Genomic DNA, 17,327 nt, shown 5'->3' with positions numbered 1-17,327 from the left:
CCACCTGCGCCAAGCTGTTTTACACCAATCTGCTCTGTCAGAAAACAAAGAATAAAAGCAAGAAAATATATGGAAGAAACCTGTACGTGCACTGCTGTGCATGATTTCAGCAGTGTCCATTTTAAAAGGGAGTACACATATCCTTTTCCATCCCCACGCAGTGAGTATCAGAACAGAGAAGCACAGCCTAATGCCAGCATCACCAAGCCAAAAGGGGCTATAAATTTGGTCACTCTCAAAAATAACTTGTCATCTTCCCTCTATAGCTCTGTTTTCTTTTATTCTTTTAGTGTTTATACTCAAGAATTGCCATTAAAAAAAAAATCCCCTGTAATCACCAGGTGACAGGATATAGTGCCTTAAGGCCCTGATACTGGAAAATTTGAGTGATAAATGCCAGATGCAATGAATCTACAAATCTGTCCTTCTTGGAACAGTTCTGGGTCTTGAAATCTGAACATCATTCACCAGGGTCCTATTCTGCAATGTATTCATCTGCGAGTCCTTGCCTTGGAGCAATGTAATGATGTTTTCTTTCTGATGTCTAATTGCCAACTGGAGGGCTGTGCAGCCAGTAATATCTTCCACATTGAGCAGAGCACCAGCCTTAATCAAGGTCTTTATAATGGCCATGTTGCCCTTGAGGACGGCGAGGTGCAGCGGTGTCCAGCCCACTTTGTTCTTCACATTGACGTCTGCCCTGCACTCCAGGAGATTGATGACCGTCAGAAAGGAGCCCCGCTGCACTGCAAAATGCAGGGGGGCCCACTCGGACTTCTCGGCAATGTTGGGATCTGCCCCACACCTCAGCAGCTCGCAGACCACCGGCTCTTCACTGTAGCGCGTGGCCAAATGCAGCGGTGTCCAGCCCATGCTTCCCCTGACATTCAACTTGGCACAGCTGTCTTTCAGCAGGTGGATGATCTCAATGTGTCCTTTGAATGAAGCCAGGTGTAGGGGGGTCCAGCCTTTGTCCGTCCTCAGCTCGACGTTGGCTCCATACTTGATGAGTTTCTCGCAGATGAGATACTTCCCCCTCACCACGGCCAGGTGCAGGGCACTGTAATGGTTTTGGTCCAGGCTGTTGACGGAGGCTCCGTTCTTCAGCAAATAGTGGACTACCCTGAATTTCCCCCGCTCCACAGCCACGTGGAGTGGGGTCCTGTGGTTCTTCTGCTTCTTCTCCAGGTCTGCTCCCTGACTGGCGAGGAGCTTCACCAGGCCGACGTGCCCAAAGCAGGCTGCCACATGGAGGGCAGTTTTTCCGTCCACCTCTTGGGTGTTGGAGTCAGCCTGGCGAGACAGCAGCACTCGGGCCACATTCTCAAAGTTGTTCTGGGATGCCAAGTGCAGGGGGGTCCACCCGTCGTGCTCCTGAGCGTTGACATGAGCCTGGTGGTCCAGCAAGAGGCGAACAATTCGGTCATCCCCATTCTGAGCAGCAAAGTGAAGAGGTGTCCAGCCATCCTCATCGGGCATGTTGGTGTCCGCACCGTGCTCTATCAGCACCGAACAGATCTCTGGTGATCTCTTCTGAACAGCCACGATGAGCGGGGTGTAGCCACAGACTGCCTGGCTGTTCACATTGGCTTTGCAGCTCAGGAGAAACTTCACCTTTTCCACGTTTCCTTGGATCACCACGAAGTGAAGCAGCGTGAGGCCGTTCTCATGAACTCTCCAGATCTCCTGGCACAGGATGTCCTCTGGGCTTTCCATCTCGCTGTGCGAAGGTGGGACATGAACCTCCTGGTGCCTGGTTCCTAAAGGCAGGGGAAACAGAACATCAGGGGGAGAAAGGCAGAGTGGAACAGCTCAGTATGAACAAAATAGGAGGGACGGCATGCGGGTCCTCATGTTGTGTGATGAAATAAAAGCATCCTAGAGATAAGGACTGTGAAATGTCTCTTTCAAAGCCATGAGATGTTTGGTCTCTCCATCACGGGAACTAATTTCCCATATAGTTCATTTTGCTTAATTTAAAATGAAAAGTCACACACAGGGAAAACTTCCTTGAGCCATATCCTTATCTCTGGAGAGCAACAAAATAGCCTATGCTTCTGGTTTCCCTCTTCCTTGTCTTTAAATGATGAAGAAGAGTTCCCTACTTACCACCTGCTCTGGTGTCTTGAGAGAAGATAAGCTCTTCTTTGTCGCTCTCATTTTCGGGAGGGGAAAAGAGAAAACCATAAGAGAAAGTTGCTTATTTGCATTATATATTTTTTTCACAGATTTCCTCTTTGCTCCAGAGTTTTGTGTTGTCATTCATGTGTTTTTTAATCCAATCCTGTGAGCAGAGCAAGTCATGACACTAACGGGCATGCAGGAACCTGAAGATATCTCAGGATATCATGAGACTTTGCTTCTTTACTCCAGCTTTTAGATATGATAAAGCCACTGCAATAAAGGTGGAAGGAAGGATCTTTCTGTTGGACCATCTATCGTTTAGCACAGTGGGCAGCTTCCTAGATTTATTTGGACTTTTCCCATCCCCATAAATGAATGACAGATGTGCAGCCTATGCAAGCACACAAAGGGTGTGGAGGTGCTCTGACGATAAATGGTAATGGGAGAGGAAATACTTCCTCAGGAGCTAGTAAGAAGAGGGTGCACTTCCCCAGGCACCAAGCAGCCTTGCTCACCTGCTGGTTCCCAGCAATGGCAGGTTTGTGGGACATCTTTCTGACAAGGCGCTCGTTCTCCGGATCCACAACCAGGCTTTGTATCAGTGACAGCAGCATGTCTGTTTCTACAGGGATATCTGCAGGAGCAGGGAGACTGTGAGCTGTGCAGATTACCCAGTCAGCTTCCAGGGTTGTGGGAGTCCTCTGTGTATCCTCCGCATAGGGAGGAAGGCAAGAGGGACAAAAAGGATGTGTTGACAGCAGATGGGTACCAAGCATTACTAAGGCAACATGCACTTATCTGGCAGCCAGTTACATGCGAGCTTATCCCCCAGTTGTTAATTCCTGCAGCTGACCTTTGCCTAATCCATTCCCTATTCAGCTACTACACCTGTAAAGCTCGGTCTTTGCTTAGGGTCTTGGTCCCAGCACCTCTTCATCAAGTCCACCATCTGCTGGCATTCCCCTGGCCAGTCGTCACTGATGGGTTCCAGGCAGGGCCTCTTGCCTGCTGCTACCTTGACGATGATGGCCATCATGTTGGCTCCTGAAAAAGTCACAGCAGCATACACTGCTTTTTTCTCTGTGGAGGTGGCTGTAATAAGCTTTTAATGAGTGCAGAGCACGTAAGAAGTGCATTCACTCTCATATTCACCTGCATAAGGCTTCTTCTGCATAAGCACCTCCCAAATGACAATTCCAAAGCTGCAATGAGAGATTGTGAGCAATCATTTCCATAGAGTTCTCATTGTACACAAACATAAAATCCACTAATTACTTTTGTCTTCTCGAGAAATGGAAAATGTAGGAAAGGTGTGCTTCATGATGGAAGAACTGAGATTGCACCCACCACACCCCCAAAGGACAATATTTTATGAATCATCACATACATCTCTGATGTCTGCCACAGGGCTTGAGCAGTGGATGAGTGACTTATAGCATTTCTCATCACAGTCTACATCCCTATACCCTATACCCCATTTTATTCCTATTGGGTTATAGAGTCCCTGACTGGTGCAAGTGCATGTGACCACATGAATACTCCTTTGCTATTTCTCTTAGATCACTGTGCAGTGTAGTAGTGAAGGAGCTGACAGACATCCAGCACGCAGCTTTTATAAGTGGGCTGCAAAGCAAGTTGGCCAAAAGGATATTTGAATGCTGTCTCACCCATGAGCAGAAAGGCAACCCTTACCTGTACACATCATATTTGATTCCTGGAGGCTTGGTGTTCTGCAGAAACATTTCTGGGGGGATGTAGCTCAAAGTGCCCCTCAAAGCAGAGCTTTCAATATATTGCATTCGGCTCGACTGCTCCATCCATTTGGACAGCCCGAAGTCTGAGATCTGCAAGCAGAGAACGTGACATTCTCTCTAACATTCACAGTCTCACTTCTCCTTATTTTAGCTGGAAGATATCTCTGTCCTTCATGATGAGGAATATGAAGAGGTGTCTGATAAACCTAAAGCTAAAACCAAAGTCAGTGCTTTTCACCAACTCCAGCAGATCAGCTTTTTCCTCTGTATTCCCAGTTCTGGCACAATTGGGGTGGTGAGGCGCTGGCACTGCTGCCCAGAGCTGTGGGTGCCCCATCCCTGCAGGCACTCAAGGCCAGGTGGGATGGGGCCCTGGGCAGCCTGAGCTGGTGGGGGGCAGCCCTGCCCATGGCTGGGGGTGGCACTGCGTGGGCTTTGAGCTCCCCTCCGAGCTGAGCCATTCTGTGATTCTATGAATCTCCTACATATTATGGAATATATCATGCAAGTTGTTTATCAGCTGCTTCTTGCAAGCTGCAGATGTCAATCTTAATGATGAGTGTTCCTGAAGGTCATTATTAGGCTTTTGGACTCAAAACAACCTATGCACTACCGAGAGAAATGACCTGTCCCTGCAAACAATAAGGCCATACCTTGACATGCATATTCCCATCAAGGAGGATGTTCCCTGGCTTTAGGTCTAAGTGAAGCAAAGGAGGTGTCATGCTGTGCAGGAAATTCATAGCCAAGCCCATCTCATGGATAACCCGGAATTTGAGCTGCCACGACATTTTGTGAGTGGGAAGGATTTTCTCCAAGGACCCTCTTGCCATGTATTCCATCACTATGCCCAGAGGGCTGTTGCAGACCCCGTAGATAGTGACAATGTGCTGGAATTTTATTTTCTCCATCTTGCTTGCTTCTTCCATTAGACAGTTCACACTAGTTCTGGGTGAAAAAAAAAGAACCAAGAGATGCTGTCAGCGCTGATCCATAGGTGGAGTTCCTGTACAGCAGCTTAGGGCTATCCAAGCATCCCTGTGCACCCCTAAAAGATTCAGATTTCCCTTTGACTTGGTCCCGGGGCAGTCTAGACAAGTCTGCCCATTGCTGCCAGCTCTGCCAGACCTGCTTCACTAAATCTTTGCATTTCCCGACCTGCTGAACAAGTCGGGGTGCCCAGAGTGTGCTGACAGACATCAAGCAGTACAAGTATAAAGACTTCTAGAAGGTAGAAAGCACACCCTGGGAATGAATCTGAGCTCACATTGACATCCTGCTAGGTCACCCACATATATAAACACAGTTCAGCCAAGCAAAACCCTCTGTCAGACTTTCTCCATTGGAACAGACCCCACACTGGGTTACCCCAGGTGTGTTATTTCCAGTAGAAAGGCTCACTTCCTCTCATCTCCAGAAAGGCACAACCTGCAGCAAGGAGTGCTGCACAAGGAGGGACCTGTCTGGTTTCTGGCTCCCTTCTGGGGCAGAGCTGCAAGGCATGGCCCCCACCTGTTCCCTTCCAGCACAGGGCACAGGATGGTGGGTGCTGGCACAGAGCTGCTTAGCCCCCGCCCTCTTGCTTTGGGGATATCCGTAAGATTGAACTTTCTTGAACTGATACATACAGAAGTAAAACTGATCAACTTGATTCACTTATTCCCCAGAATGGAAAGAGTAAATGCAATATGCAGAGCATAAGCACTGCAAACCAAAGGCATGGTCACTGCCAAATTAAGCCATCTCCATGGGAATCAGGAGATTCATCACAGGAAACATCACAGGAAAAGGAATATCAGCATGTGGCTACGAACCAGACAGGATCCTTTCTGCTTGAATGCAATAAAAATTTAGAATAAATACCTTCATCAACTCAGCGAGCCCAGCAACAACTACTGGAAACTCCTCTGCTAATTAAGTTTAAGATACACATACATGACAGATTGCAGTGTGGAGGAGAGCAGGCGTTACCTGTCTGTGCCGGGGTCCTGCAGCAGGTATGGGGAGCATTTCACCGCATAGACCGTCCTCCACTTCTTGTGCTTGACCTGGTACACACACCCAAAGCCCCCACTGGCCACTTTCACCCAGTCCTCCTCGAAGTCCTCCTTGCTGAAGACAGTGAGGCTGCCACATTGCTGCTCTCTCCCTGAAGCCATGGCAGCAGAGGCAGCCCAGCACTGCCAGCTGCTTGAGTGTGTGTGGGAATAACTGGTGTGAATGGGGAGGTGCGTGGTGAGCCAAGGGGTGGGTCTCCAGACCTTGTATGTAAGGAACATCAACACGTAAAACCGAGAAACTGCTTGAAAAGAAATGTAAGCAGCACGAAGAGGCAGGGAGCAGGGATGAAGGAGCTGCTGACTGCCTGGAGGGGCATTTCAGGGCAGGAGAGCACAGCAAAGAGCTGGTCGAGGCAGTTCAGCCAGCTCTGGCTGCTGGCTGCTTTGGTGGTGGTTGGTGACCCCACTCACAATGGCTGCTCCCATGCTCCATGGTGCATGCAGCAACTGTTGTGGGACATTGATGGGATGACTCAGTGAGCAATGAGCCTTCCTCAGCTCCAGAGGGCCCTCCTGCAGTTACTACCAACAGATCTTTATTCAGAACCATAGATCATAGAATGGCTCAGGTTGGAGGGGAGCTCAAAGCCCATCCAGTGCCACCCCCAGCCAAGGGCAGGGCTGTGCTCTATCCTTACGTCCCCCAGCTCGTACTGACAGTGGGTGCTGCCATCACCCAGGTGCACACCTTGCACTTGGCTCTGTTGAACCTCCTGAGGTTCCCCTGGGCCCAGAGCTCAGCCTGTTTGGGTCTCTCTGGAGTCCATCCCATCCTCTGGTGTGTCAAGTGCATCACACAGCTTGGGGTTATCTGCAAACTACTGAGGGTGCACCCAACCCCACAGTTGATATCACTGATGAAGATGTTAATGAGCACCGGCCCCAGCACCAACCCCTGCAGGACACCACTTGCCTCCCATCTCCACCCGGCGCTGAGCCATTCACCACCACTCCCTGGGTACGATCTCCCAACCAGTTCCTCATCCATCAAACAGCCCACCCATCAAATTCATATATTTCCAATTTGGAGAGAAGGATGTTGTGGAGGGCCGTGTTAAAGGCCTTGCTGAAGTCCAGGTAGGTGACATCAGTGGCTCCTCCCTTGTTCACTGATGCAGTTACACCATCAAAGCCTCGTGTTTGGTCAGACAGGACCTGCCCTTGGTGAAGATGGCTTCACCAATATGAATTGCTGGTTGTCCCATATTATCTCCCTCTCTTCCATGTGCCTTCGCACAGCTTCCAGGCGGACCTGCTCTGTGATCTTCCCCAGCACAGTGATGAGGTCAGTAATTCCTCAGGTCATCCTTTCTACCTTTTTTTTTTTTTTAATAAATGGGATTGATATTGCCTTTTTCCAGTCAACTTCATCCTTATTTATCTCTTATGACCAGCTTACCCTAGTTGAGAAAGGAACCACTTTAAGAAACAAGCTTTCATCACACAAAGCACTGAGTGGGATGTGCCCACTCTTTATTAACAGCTTTTCACCTTTACAATGCATGCAGGTATGAAGCCCACCTTTGTAAGAGGCACCACGACACTGCACAGCGTCGGGCCCTGCAGGATGCAGCTGAGTTCTGCAGATAGCAGTGAGTGCAGGCACTGCCCCAGCACCACACAGCACCATTGCAGGGCCACACACAGCTGCAGAGTGATTTCTTCCCAAAAGCACAGCTGCACTGATGACACATCCTGGCAGCCCAGCGCCCTGTCACAGCTCTGGGAGGTTGGGATGTGTGTTACCAACAACCACTGAGCAGCCCTCAAGCTGCAGCTTTGCACAGAACCTGCTGTGATTGCAGATGTGTCGCAGGGAAGAGGGCAAACCTTTGGGGCTGGGGCACTGCTCCTTTGTAGCTGTGTCACCTTTGATGCACACACACTTGCACTTGCTCTATGCCTTAACTCTCCAGCAGGTTTTAATGACACTTGTCTGGGGCATAAATGGCATTAACAGCTTAGCACAGGGACTACCTCTGTGGGTAAGGCAATGTCAAATGGCATGTGGTGCTAATTTCCACAGCACTACTGCAGTGCAAGGAATAATGAGTGCTTCTGCAAGACAGACACTGAACCCTGACCTAGAGGTTTTAGCTACATGGCAGATCTATTCTCCCCTTTGGATGGGCTGCTTCTACAGTCCTCTACTCTGCAGTCTGTGGGCTCAAGCGTGCAGAAGGAAAGAAAGGAAAGAGAGATCTTGCTCCCTGGGCCAACAGGTCTACAAAAGCAATACAGTGTGCAATTCAAAAGTGTTTGCTTTTCTGATTACTGTAGTAGTGGAGTGGGATAGGCAGGACCAGGAAGTTATGTGTAGTTCATAGGCCACAGATTTCTCCAAGTTGTGGATAACTTAGGTTTTTGGTTTTCTGTCTGTGATGCAACAAAAGGCAGATGAAAACACTGCCCAGGACAGCAAAGCCAGTCAGGGATCCCAGCAGAATGGGCACCAGCATGGCAGAATTAGGACCTGGAAAGAGAAAAGTCATCAAGCTGTGAATAGCATTAAGGGAGAGGAGAAAGAGGGTTAAAACCCCTTCTTCTTCTTTCCAGCATGCCAAGCAGGAGTGGCTGCTTCTTTAGACAGAGCAGTCTGAATGACAGCAATGCCCATGGCAGGAGGTTGGAACTGGTAATCTTTGAGGTCCCTCCAACCTGAGCCATCCCATGGTTCTGTGATGCTATGGATGGGTAGTGCCCCCTCAGACACACTGCCTGCTTTGCCATAAGGCCTCAACAGTAAATATTCTTTGCAAAAAAAAAGAAAAAAAAAAAAGCAATCAGACATACAAGAAATTAAGTGACTCTCAGAGATGGTGGCAGTGAGCTCTGGAAGTCTGTCATGCTCTTGATGTGCCAAATCGAATCCCTCTCCATTCTAACAGCTGGGCAACATCTAATTAACAGAAACCAGCTGCTGCGTTTCAACTACGGATGGGAAGAAGAAAAAAAATGCTCCATAAATTGAGCCGAGATTTCTGCAGGATAGAGCTGCCAAGCAGGAGACCCACCTTCTGCAGGTCTGTACTCTAAGCTGTCCGTTGCTCTCAGAACTGGGCCGAATGAGACCAGGTTGTGTGGGTTCCCATGTCTGTTCCTGTCCCCTGGCAGGAGGAGTGGCTCTGCACCAACAAAGCAATCCTGGAAAGAGATGGGAAGCACTGAGCAGAGCCCAGCACAGCCCTCTTAGCACTGCCTGCCTTGTAGTGTCTCTTAAACACATGGCATAACCCACATTGAGCACAAGGCACTGGCATGGGTTTGGCTGGCACCCCATCCCTGAGCCTTGCTACCCCTCCCCTTCCTTGGGGAAGGAAGCCTTATATCTTTGGAAGGTGCTCAGATCAGAGAAGGAAGACCCTGCCCATGTACCTGCTCACAGCCTGTGTGGTCCTGCAGACAGACATTGAGCTCACAGTGCAGGTAGGCCACGGAGTGATTTAGCATCTGGAACAGCTGGATGGTGAAGCTGGCAGCTCCGGACTCACTGCTCGGCAGTAGCTGGATGTGTCTGCATTCAGCTGGCAGCCTGGCAAGGGCAAACAGAAAAAAGCTTCAGCTCCCAGCACTTCCCAGGTAAGGGCAGGGAAGGGCAGACACTGCTCTGCATAGGCTGTCTGCCAGGCCCCAGGCAAAAAAAATCCCCAAAATCTCAGTGTCCCAGCCTGGATGTTTGCCTGCTGTTCTTTCTTGGATGTTTATTGTGCTAAAACCTCTAAAACAGCTGCAGTAGTGTGGATCTCATTGCCTGACTCAGATGCAGCAGCAGCACAGGGGTGAGCTCTCACTGCAACCAGGGTCTCCCACCTTTGGGCTGCTCTGCTCCCAGGCTGTGTGCTCCCCCAGGAGGAAGGGCAGGAGGATGCTGTACAATGATAATACTGCACAAGAAAGTGGGACAGGTTATTTGTATGGGTCAAAGTGTGAAGGAAGGACAGCCATGTGTCTTATGGTGCTGATTACAGAACATGTTCCCCAACCCAGCCCCACCTGGAGCTCCTGGTGCCATACCTGGGCAGCGAGCAGCACACGGCGCTGGGGCCCTGCAGGCTGCTGGACGGTGTCACACAGCAGGAACGGAGCTGCAGCACGGGCTGGGGGCTGCTCTGCACAGCTACGAGAGCCAGGAAGGAGTCCTGGGTGGGGGGTGAGCCCTGCAGCCCCAGGCTGGTGTCTGCCACAGGGCGCAGGGTCATCCGCACCGTGTAGTTCCCAGAGCCACAGAGCTCATCGCTGACAACTGCAACGCTGCAGGGGAAAGAAGAAACCAGCTGAGCCCAACTCTGCTATGGAGCTGCTCAGTGCTAGGGTCGGTTTCCTTGGTGAAACCAAACAGATCTGCAAGATGTTTGCAAGCAAGTTGAATGAAATGAAGAGCAAGTAGACGCTGGTGTGACCAGAACCACCTCCTGCCTCTGCACAGCCATGTGGGGAAGGTCCACATTTAGCTGGTGTGTCTCATTGTGCTGTCAGATGCTCCCACATCACAGAGATGCACGTAGAGCTGTTTAGGAGAAGAGGCAGAGAGTCAAAGGCTGCTGTGCAAAAGAAAGCTGGAAGGACAGCGCTAACATCTGAGATGTAGAAAGATTACATTTTTTTTTTAAATACATTTATGAGGTCACTGCAGAACGAACTGAGCGCTCTCAAACCAAGCAATACATCACGCCCGTGCTGCTGAGCACACGGAGCACTGGAGATGTTGACCCCTCCGCCCTCTGAGCGGCAGCTCCTGCCCCAATTACCCGCTCAGCACGGCGCCCTCCGGCTGCACGGCGCTGCGGCGGCGGGGCTCTGCCGGCTGTGACCCCAGCGGTGTGAGCTCGGTCACTGAGCCTTCGGCTGCTTCTTCTGTCACCTCGCGGGGTCCGGCCTCCTCTTCTTCCTCAGTGCTCAGGGGCAGCCCCACAGCCGATCCTGTCGTAGGCGGTCCAGGGTGCTGCCCAGCAGAGCTGTGTGTCTCAATCACAGCTTCTGCAGACTCAGACTGCACTGGGGCTAAAGCAGCCTCGCTGTCCTGCACTGCTGCGGGGTGCTGCTCCGGCCCAAACACAGCTGGCAGAGGAGTGCTGCTTCCTGCGAGTCCTGTTTTCCTTGCACTCGTGCTGACTTCAGCTGGCTTTGCATCTTCTCCCACATTGCCCTGTGCTCGGGTGCTCCGGTCGTGTTTTGTGGCTGATGGCAGAATGCGCATGGCCACAGAGGAAGGCGGGCTTGCAGGGGACCCGGCGTACATTCTCGGACGGGTAACTGCAGCCAGCAGCTTCCCAGACGTTGTTGTTTTCACGTGAACCTTTGCTGATAATGGTGACAGCACTGGTGTTGGGGTCTCCATCACTGCAGAGGGTTTGGGCACGGTGGGTGTGAGCTCCAGGCGCTTGGCAAGGCCGGGGCTCAGAGATGAGGGTGAGGTTGGTGCTGCCCTGGGATGCAGAGCCACTCCCGGACAGGCGGCGCTGCCCGCAGCTGAACCTCTCCTGTCGCTGCCAGTGGGAGGCGCTGGGGATGCCGGTACGGTGCTGGGCGCAATCCCAGCTGGTGATGGCAGCCTTTGGAGCGGCTCGGAGCTTTGCGGTGTGGACTGCAGAGGCACAGTGCTTGTGGACACCCTCAGTGGGTAATTCGTGGTCCTGGCTGAGCGCAGACACTCAGCGCACTGTGCACGGGCAGAGGACGGTGCGGGGGCTGAGCCCAGGCCGGTGCCTTGCAGTGCTGCCTCCTTGCTGGGCTGAGCCGGATCCACTGCCTCTGTGATTGCAAACGGAGGCTGGGCTGGGAGTGGGGGATCGGGCAGTTCTACCGCTGGCAGTGATAAAGAAAACAACTTCCCAGCTGTGAGAGGTGCTTTGGGGGCAGTACGGGGGATGCGTGTGGACACCAGCGGGATGTCATGGCTGTGCTGAGCAGTAATTGCATTCACACCTTGCTGGTTGCTGAACAACAGGGTTTTGTGTTTGCCTTCACCCTCAGGAGAGGGCCTCCCCTGTAAGCCTGGTCTGTCGGTGGGAAAGAGGATAAATATGGGCTTAACCAGGATTAAGCTGGAAAGACTCATGTTTGGTAAGTCCCCTAGATCTAATAACGAAGAATTTGACACCGTGAGGATTTGCTGAGCAGAAACCAGAGTCCCAGTGCTGATATTTGGGAATTGCACAGGCAAAGGGGAATCCTGTGTGGGAAGCAGGCATAGCATGCCGTCGGTATTTCTAAGCAGGAAGGACAAATATGGGAATGATGGTAACATGCTAAGGTGATCGGTTCCGATAGCACTGAGGTTTTTGGTAGGTGTGTGGTGTGATGTATCCAACTGCTGCACCAGCAGCTGTGCCAGGTGTGCTGGGATCCCATCAGAAACAGCAGCCTCTACCACATTGGGATGTGCAGTTGTGCTGGGCAGGCTTTCCTGAGCAAAAGGTGGGTGCAGAGACCTGGAATGAGCTGAAGTGGGTGAAGTTGGTATGTGAAGTCCTTGCCCAGCAGAAGTGAGGATGCCCGCTAACTGGGGTCCAGCAGGAGGAGCAGATACACCCGCTGGCTGAAGTGCTGCAGGAACAACAGGAGTGCTCACAGCTCGAAGGGCTGCGTGCTGCAGGGTGGGAGTGCCCAGGGAGAATGCAGATGTAGCTCCTTTTGTCCCTGTAGTAGTTTGGGAAATGTTTAAGGTGGACATCTGTGACTGGCTTACTGAAGATGCACTAGCAGAAACCTGTGGCTTCTCAGGGAATCTGGATTTTTCGGGTTTACTTGTCATCTGGTGATCAGCATCTTTTTGCAAAACCAGGGCTGTGCTTCCTTGAGAGCTCCTGTGGTCTTCCTGGGAGGAGTGGTGTTTGGTACAGCTGTGAGTCCGAGGCAAAGGGAGAGGCTGCGGTCCGTCAGCAGCATTAGTGGGCTCTTGAGATGGAGAGTGGGGTAAATCACGATCCAGGGCTTCCAGAGGCATCAGTGGGGAAGAGGAGTGTGCGTGGCCTTGCAGAATGTCCTGCAGTGCAGGCAGCTGGGCTGTGTGTCCAGATCCACTTACTATGGCTGCTGTTGAGCTCCTGCCCTCGCTGCCTGCCATCTCTCGCTTCACAGGGGAGAAGTAACCAGCAGTTGTCTGTGTTGTTCTGGAAGGAACTGCGGTAGGGTCCCCTGAAGCTGGTTTTGGTAGGAATGCAGAAGTGGTGACCTTAGCAGCCACACCCCGAGGCTGTGCAGCTCTGCTGTGGGGCTGTGCCTGGGGGCTCGCATCTCTCGGCCTTTTGCTGGTGGGAGGTGCTGATGGTGGATTGGTCACCATCTTCTCTCTGGTGGGAAACGGAGATGCTGTTTCTTTTCTGGGAGGATGGAAAGGTATTGTTGAAGTCAGAGGAGATGTTTCAAGACTTGGTGCCTCCCTCTGCTGGATGCCTGGGGTGGACAAGGCAGAAACACCTTGCTGCACCCCTGCACTGGGAATGGGCTGAGGGGTGCCAGCATCAGAGCTGGCTGGGCTGGTAATAGTGGCAGCCTTTCCTAAGGGATGTGGGTGGGTGGCAGCCTGTGGCCCTCGTGTGGAAATGGGGCTGCTTGTGCTGCTCAAGAGCTCGTTAGGAAATGGCTGTCTGTCCTGGAGCTTTACAGCAGCTGCTGTGTGCCCTCGCTCAGACCCTTCCACATCCCTCACTGGCTCCGCTGGCAGCGTGCCTGTTGCTCTTGCAGCCACCTCTGTGTGGCTGGGAATGAAGTCTGCTGTCATTTTATTTGTAGGATCGGCTGCCGGAGTCTGAACATAATTGGTTGCCTCACCCAAGTCATCCTCTGTGACTGACAGTGGACTGGTCCCAGGTATTGGTTGGGGTTCTCCAGGAAAGCTCAGGTCTGAGGCTCCACCAACATGGTGCTCGGCTCTGGGGGCACCTAGCAGACAGAAATGGAGCTTTGTCTGTTTCCTTGTCCATCAACTTCCAACAGTTTGCAGCAGCACTTTGCAACAGGCTGAGAGGGAAGCGGAAAGTTAAGGAACTACTTTGGGAATAGTGAGCAGAGTAAAGGGAAACCAAAAAGCAGATACTGTAAAAGAATGGATTCTGATGATGATGGAGACTGGGATGTTAAGTCTATAAAAATTATGAATTATGATTTTGTACAAAGAGATGGAACTTCCATAGCTTAACCTCAACTCAGCAAAGCAATACAAGTGTCTATAGACATGTATGAACTCAAATTTTTTAATGAATCAAAGTCTCAGATAAGTAAAGTGACACCCATAAGCACACCTTTATGGGGAGCAGTCTCTGCTGTGAGTGGCAGCAGCCCTAGGAACTTGCTTGAGGCACATCAGCATTACAAACTCAATTTGCTTTCACACTGTCCATTTGGCCAGACAGCTGTTCCCAAAGAAGGCTGTGCTCACTCATCTCCTTACCACACACCTGAGAGCCATGGCAGCACACCCAGAACTGGACAGAAGGCAGAAAGAAGGCAAATGACATCGTGACAGAACGCATCGCTCACCAGAGAGATCCAGCAGCTCCGATGCAATCAGAACAAAAATGGGAAGCAGGTCCTGCATTTTGTGAAGCAGCTCCCGAGTCAACCCAATAACGACGTGTTCAGAAGAGGCAACTTGCTAAGCAGCCATTGCTGCCTCTCGGCAGAGAGCATTGGCTGTTTGTTCTGGAGAGGCAGAGCATTGGGTTACTTTATAAGATTTTAGGTCAGGCCACAACCAATAGTCTTGGTCCCTCCCCCTCTCCCCCCCCCCAAAAAAAAAAAAAAAAAAGATTCTGAAGCCTGAACCAATGGGAGTCAATTGATTTTTAACAAAAGATACTGTGCTCACGTGCATGACAAAGATAGGAAAACTGATTGTGTGAGAGGCAGTGATCAGGGCAGCACGTCTATTCTGAAGAAAAATTCAACATGCTACCTGAGCCAAGATCCAAAGCTTTTGACAATGTGAGCCATACACAGATGGATGAGCCTGAGTCTCAGGTGGAGGCTCCTCATAAGGCAAGCTGCCCAGCCCTGTGAGCCCAAATAACAGCATTTCTCCCCATAAGACTCCCCAGGTGTGTTCAGTGGCAGAGAGGAGGCCACAGTTCTGCTTCTGTCAGTGCTCGAGGTCTGCAGAGCCACACCAGGGTTTGTGCCCCAGTTACAGAGCTGAGGCTCAGAGCAATGGAAGCGGATCCCAGCACTATGCTAACTCTGTCCAGCCCAGAGCAGTCTGAGCCAGCAGCTGATGTCATCTACCTGGAGTTGTGCAAGGGCTTCGACATGGTCCCATACCACACCTTTATCTCCAAAATGAAGAGAGATGGATTTGAAGGCTGGACCATTTGGTGGATAAGGAATTGGTTGGATGGTCGCAGCCAGAGGGCTGTTGTCCATGGCTCCATGTCCAGGTGGAGGCCGGTGATGAGTGGTGTCCCCCAGGGGTCCATCTTGGGACTGGTGCTCTTCAGCATCTCTATCAGTGACAGATGATAGGATGGAGTGCAGCCTCAGCAGTTTGCTGATGGCACCGAGCTGAGCGGTGCAGTGGACACAGCAGCAGGAAGGGACGCCATCCAGAGGGACATTCCAGGGGGAATGGCTTTAAAGTGAAAGAGTGGAGATGTGGGTTAGCTGTGAGGAGCAATCCTTTGTCAGAGGGCGGCGAGGCGCTGGCACTGCTGCCCAGAGCTGTGGGTGCCCCATCCCTGCAGGCACTCAAGGCCAGGTGGGATGGGGCCCTGGGCAGCCTGAGCTGGTGGGGGGCAGCCCTGCCCATGGCCGGGGGTGGCTCTGGGTGGGCTTTGAGTCCTCCTCCAACCTGAACCATTCTATGATTATGATACAATTAAATTCTAACTTGCATAACAACAGAAGAGAAGGCTGGGGGCTTGTCTGGCAATTCTGTACATCCCTATTTTCTTTAACAGTGAGCCCTCCTGTCCTTGCAAACATTCACCTGCAGCTGGAGAGCAGCATCACACAGGTAGCACCAGGCACCCACACCGACACAGAAGCAAAAGAAACTCTGGGAGACAGGAAATTTGGAACAATGCAGGCTGAGGAGATAAGAGAGAACATTATTACATAGCCGTGAATGTCATGAGAGTTGTGGAAATCGCATCTAAAAAATGAGCAACATTCAGATAAGCAGAACAACAACAGCTCAGAAGAGCACTGTAAAAGACACCAAGGAAGAGGCGACCGCTCTTGAGAGAAACCAACAATAAGGCATTATCTGTCCTGCAGCAGGCTGATTGCACAGCCCAACAGATAGTCCTGATCTGTGCCCATCCTGCCCCATCGCTCACCAAGGTCACCTCCTTCCCACTGGCACAGCTGTTTGGGAAAGGCACGTATCCTGACTGGCACCTGGGGCAGCCAGTCCTGGAACACAGCAGTGATGTTTTGTGGTTTTTTGGTAAGACATTGTTGGCATTTGCCAAGCTTGAAGTGCAGTACTGCTTATTTGGACATGACTGCTACACAAAGGTATCAAATATTTGTTACCTATTTCCCTTGGCTGGGTGCAGTTTAGTGGTTATAAAACACAGTGAGGTTATTGATCAGATGCTTTTCACTTCCAGGGAAGAAAAGCAGGGGCAAGAGAGTTTCTTCAAAAGTGAGAAGATTCAGCTGCTGTTCTGAAAGGAAGACGATATCAAAAAGGAGCTGACATATAAATTATAGTCTACTGTTCTAAAGGGATGAGATTATGTACACAGACCACCACGTGTGTCATGAAAGCAACTGGCAAAGCCATTTCAAAGTCAAACACGACTGACCATGCTTCGCCGTAAACATAATGCATCTCTTGGTTTCCATGCTCAGAACTAAGGCCAAAATGAAGAACTGCATTTATGGTCACGTCCTTGTCTGGGAGAAGTTCTGCAAGCTTTTACTAGAGGTTTGTATGGAGGTTCACCTGTTTATTTTCAAAGAGAACATTTGTTAAATTTGATAGCCTTTAACCAGCAGTGCTACTGCAGCTCACCATGAAGAATCTGCAATGGATAACCTTTCAGAAGCATTGAAGACATCCACTAAAGCCATGGGGCTTTGATTCATGGATGATTAAAGCACACTTCTGGTGCTTTGCCTTCATGCTAAAGCTCTGTTTTATAGCAGGCAATGAACTTCAGCAATAAAACTGCTACACTTCAGTGCAGAAAGACAGTTCTTCAGACTAAACTCCTCTTTATATGATTTAAAATGTCTTTTTGGAAGGACACTTAAGAAGAGCAATGCGTTACTGCCTTTCTTTGCAGGTCACACTTAACTTGGCACTGCTCTTATTTCGTTATTGACCTCTCCAGAAAACACAGACATGGAAAGGACGAACCATTTGTGTTAAGGTCTCTTAACAATTAGAGATGAACACAAGAGGCCATGAGAAAGTCCTTAGGATCAAGAAGGTCATCAACTG

The 17,327-nt window shown here is 50.8% G+C and overlaps 2 protein-coding genes across 6 annotated transcripts; both read right to left on the bottom strand.

Moving 5' to 3' along the window:
- Window positions 1-6,046, bottom strand: ANKK1 (ankyrin repeat and kinase domain containing 1). The gene is made up of 8 exons (XM_031599641.2): window positions 5,850-6,046; window positions 4,532-4,826; window positions 3,817-3,968; window positions 3,277-3,326; window positions 3,013-3,168; window positions 2,640-2,758; window positions 2,110-2,155; window positions 1-1,760 (listed from the first exon to the last, which is right to left on the bottom strand). Exons 1-8 carry the CDS (start codon window positions 6,035-6,037, stop codon window positions 412-414), a joined length of 2,355 nt encoding a protein of 784 aa, XP_031455501.2. The 5' UTR covers window positions 6,038-6,046; the 3' UTR covers window positions 1-411.
- A 1,347-nt stretch (window positions 6,047-7,393) lies between these two features.
- Window positions 7,394-16,770, bottom strand: LOC116233201 (uncharacterized). 5 transcript variants are annotated; one of them, XM_090123569.1, is made up of 9 exons: window positions 16,687-16,770; window positions 15,861-16,545; window positions 15,202-15,503; window positions 14,420-14,581; window positions 10,687-13,822; window positions 9,953-10,189; window positions 9,314-9,470; window positions 8,953-9,082; window positions 7,394-8,411 (listed from the first exon to the last, which is right to left on the bottom strand). In XM_090123569.1, exons 4-9 carry the CDS (start codon window positions 14,475-14,477, stop codon window positions 8,260-8,262), a joined length of 3,870 nt encoding a protein of 1,289 aa, XP_089979695.1. In that variant the 5' UTR covers window positions 14,478-14,581; window positions 15,202-15,503; window positions 15,861-16,545; window positions 16,687-16,770; the 3' UTR covers window positions 7,394-8,259. The 5 variants fall into 5 exon arrangements, with proteins under 5 accessions (XP_089979695.1, XP_089979696.1, XP_089979694.1 ...); XM_090123570.1 differs by lacking the exon at window positions 16,687-16,770 and having other exon boundaries at window positions 15,202-15,960; window positions 16,412-16,498; XM_090123568.1 differs by lacking the exon at window positions 16,687-16,770 and having other exon boundaries at window positions 15,202-16,498.
- Between the last annotated feature and the right edge of the window lie 557 nt (window positions 16,771-17,327).

The sequence above is a fragment of the Phasianus colchicus genome, chromosome 23 (genome assembly GCF_987193195.1).
Source record: "Phasianus colchicus chromosome 23, bPhaCol1.hap1.1, whole genome shotgun sequence".
In the NCBI taxonomy this organism is placed as follows: domain Eukaryota; kingdom Metazoa; phylum Chordata; class Aves; order Galliformes; family Phasianidae; genus Phasianus; species Phasianus colchicus.
Note: the sequence above shows the minus strand (reverse complement) of the source record. Positions and strands in the feature narration are given on the sequence as shown.

What these genes read in the sequence shown, in the direction of transcription:
- ANKK1 (XM_031599641.2), bottom strand. Translation starts at nt 6,037, where the DNA reads ATGGCTTCAGGGAGAGAGCAGCAATGTGGCAGCCTCACTGTCTTCAGC. An exon ending in CAGGACCCCGGCACAGACAG is followed by an intron (nt 4,827 to 5,849) that starts GTAACGCCTGCT and finishes TTTTTCACCCAG; the next exon opens with AACTAGTGTGAACTGTCTAA. An exon ending in ATCAAATATGATGTGTACAG is followed by an intron (nt 3,327 to 3,816) that starts GTAAGGGTTGCC and finishes CTCTCATTGCAG; the next exon opens with CTTTGGAATTGTCATTTGGG.
- LOC116233201 (XM_090123569.1), bottom strand. Translation starts at nt 14,477, where the DNA reads ATGCAGGACCTGCTTCCCATTTTTGTTCTGATTGCATCGGAGCTGCTG. An exon ending in GGAGCTGCTGGATCTCTCTG is followed by an intron (nt 13,823 to 14,419) that starts GTGAGCGATGCG and finishes TCTGTCTGCTAG; the next exon opens with GTGCCCCCAGAGCCGAGCAC. An exon ending in ACCACACAGGCTGTGAGCAG is followed by an intron (nt 9,083 to 9,313) that starts GTACATGGGCAG and finishes ATCTCTTTCCAG; the next exon opens with GATTGCTTTGTTGGTGCAGA.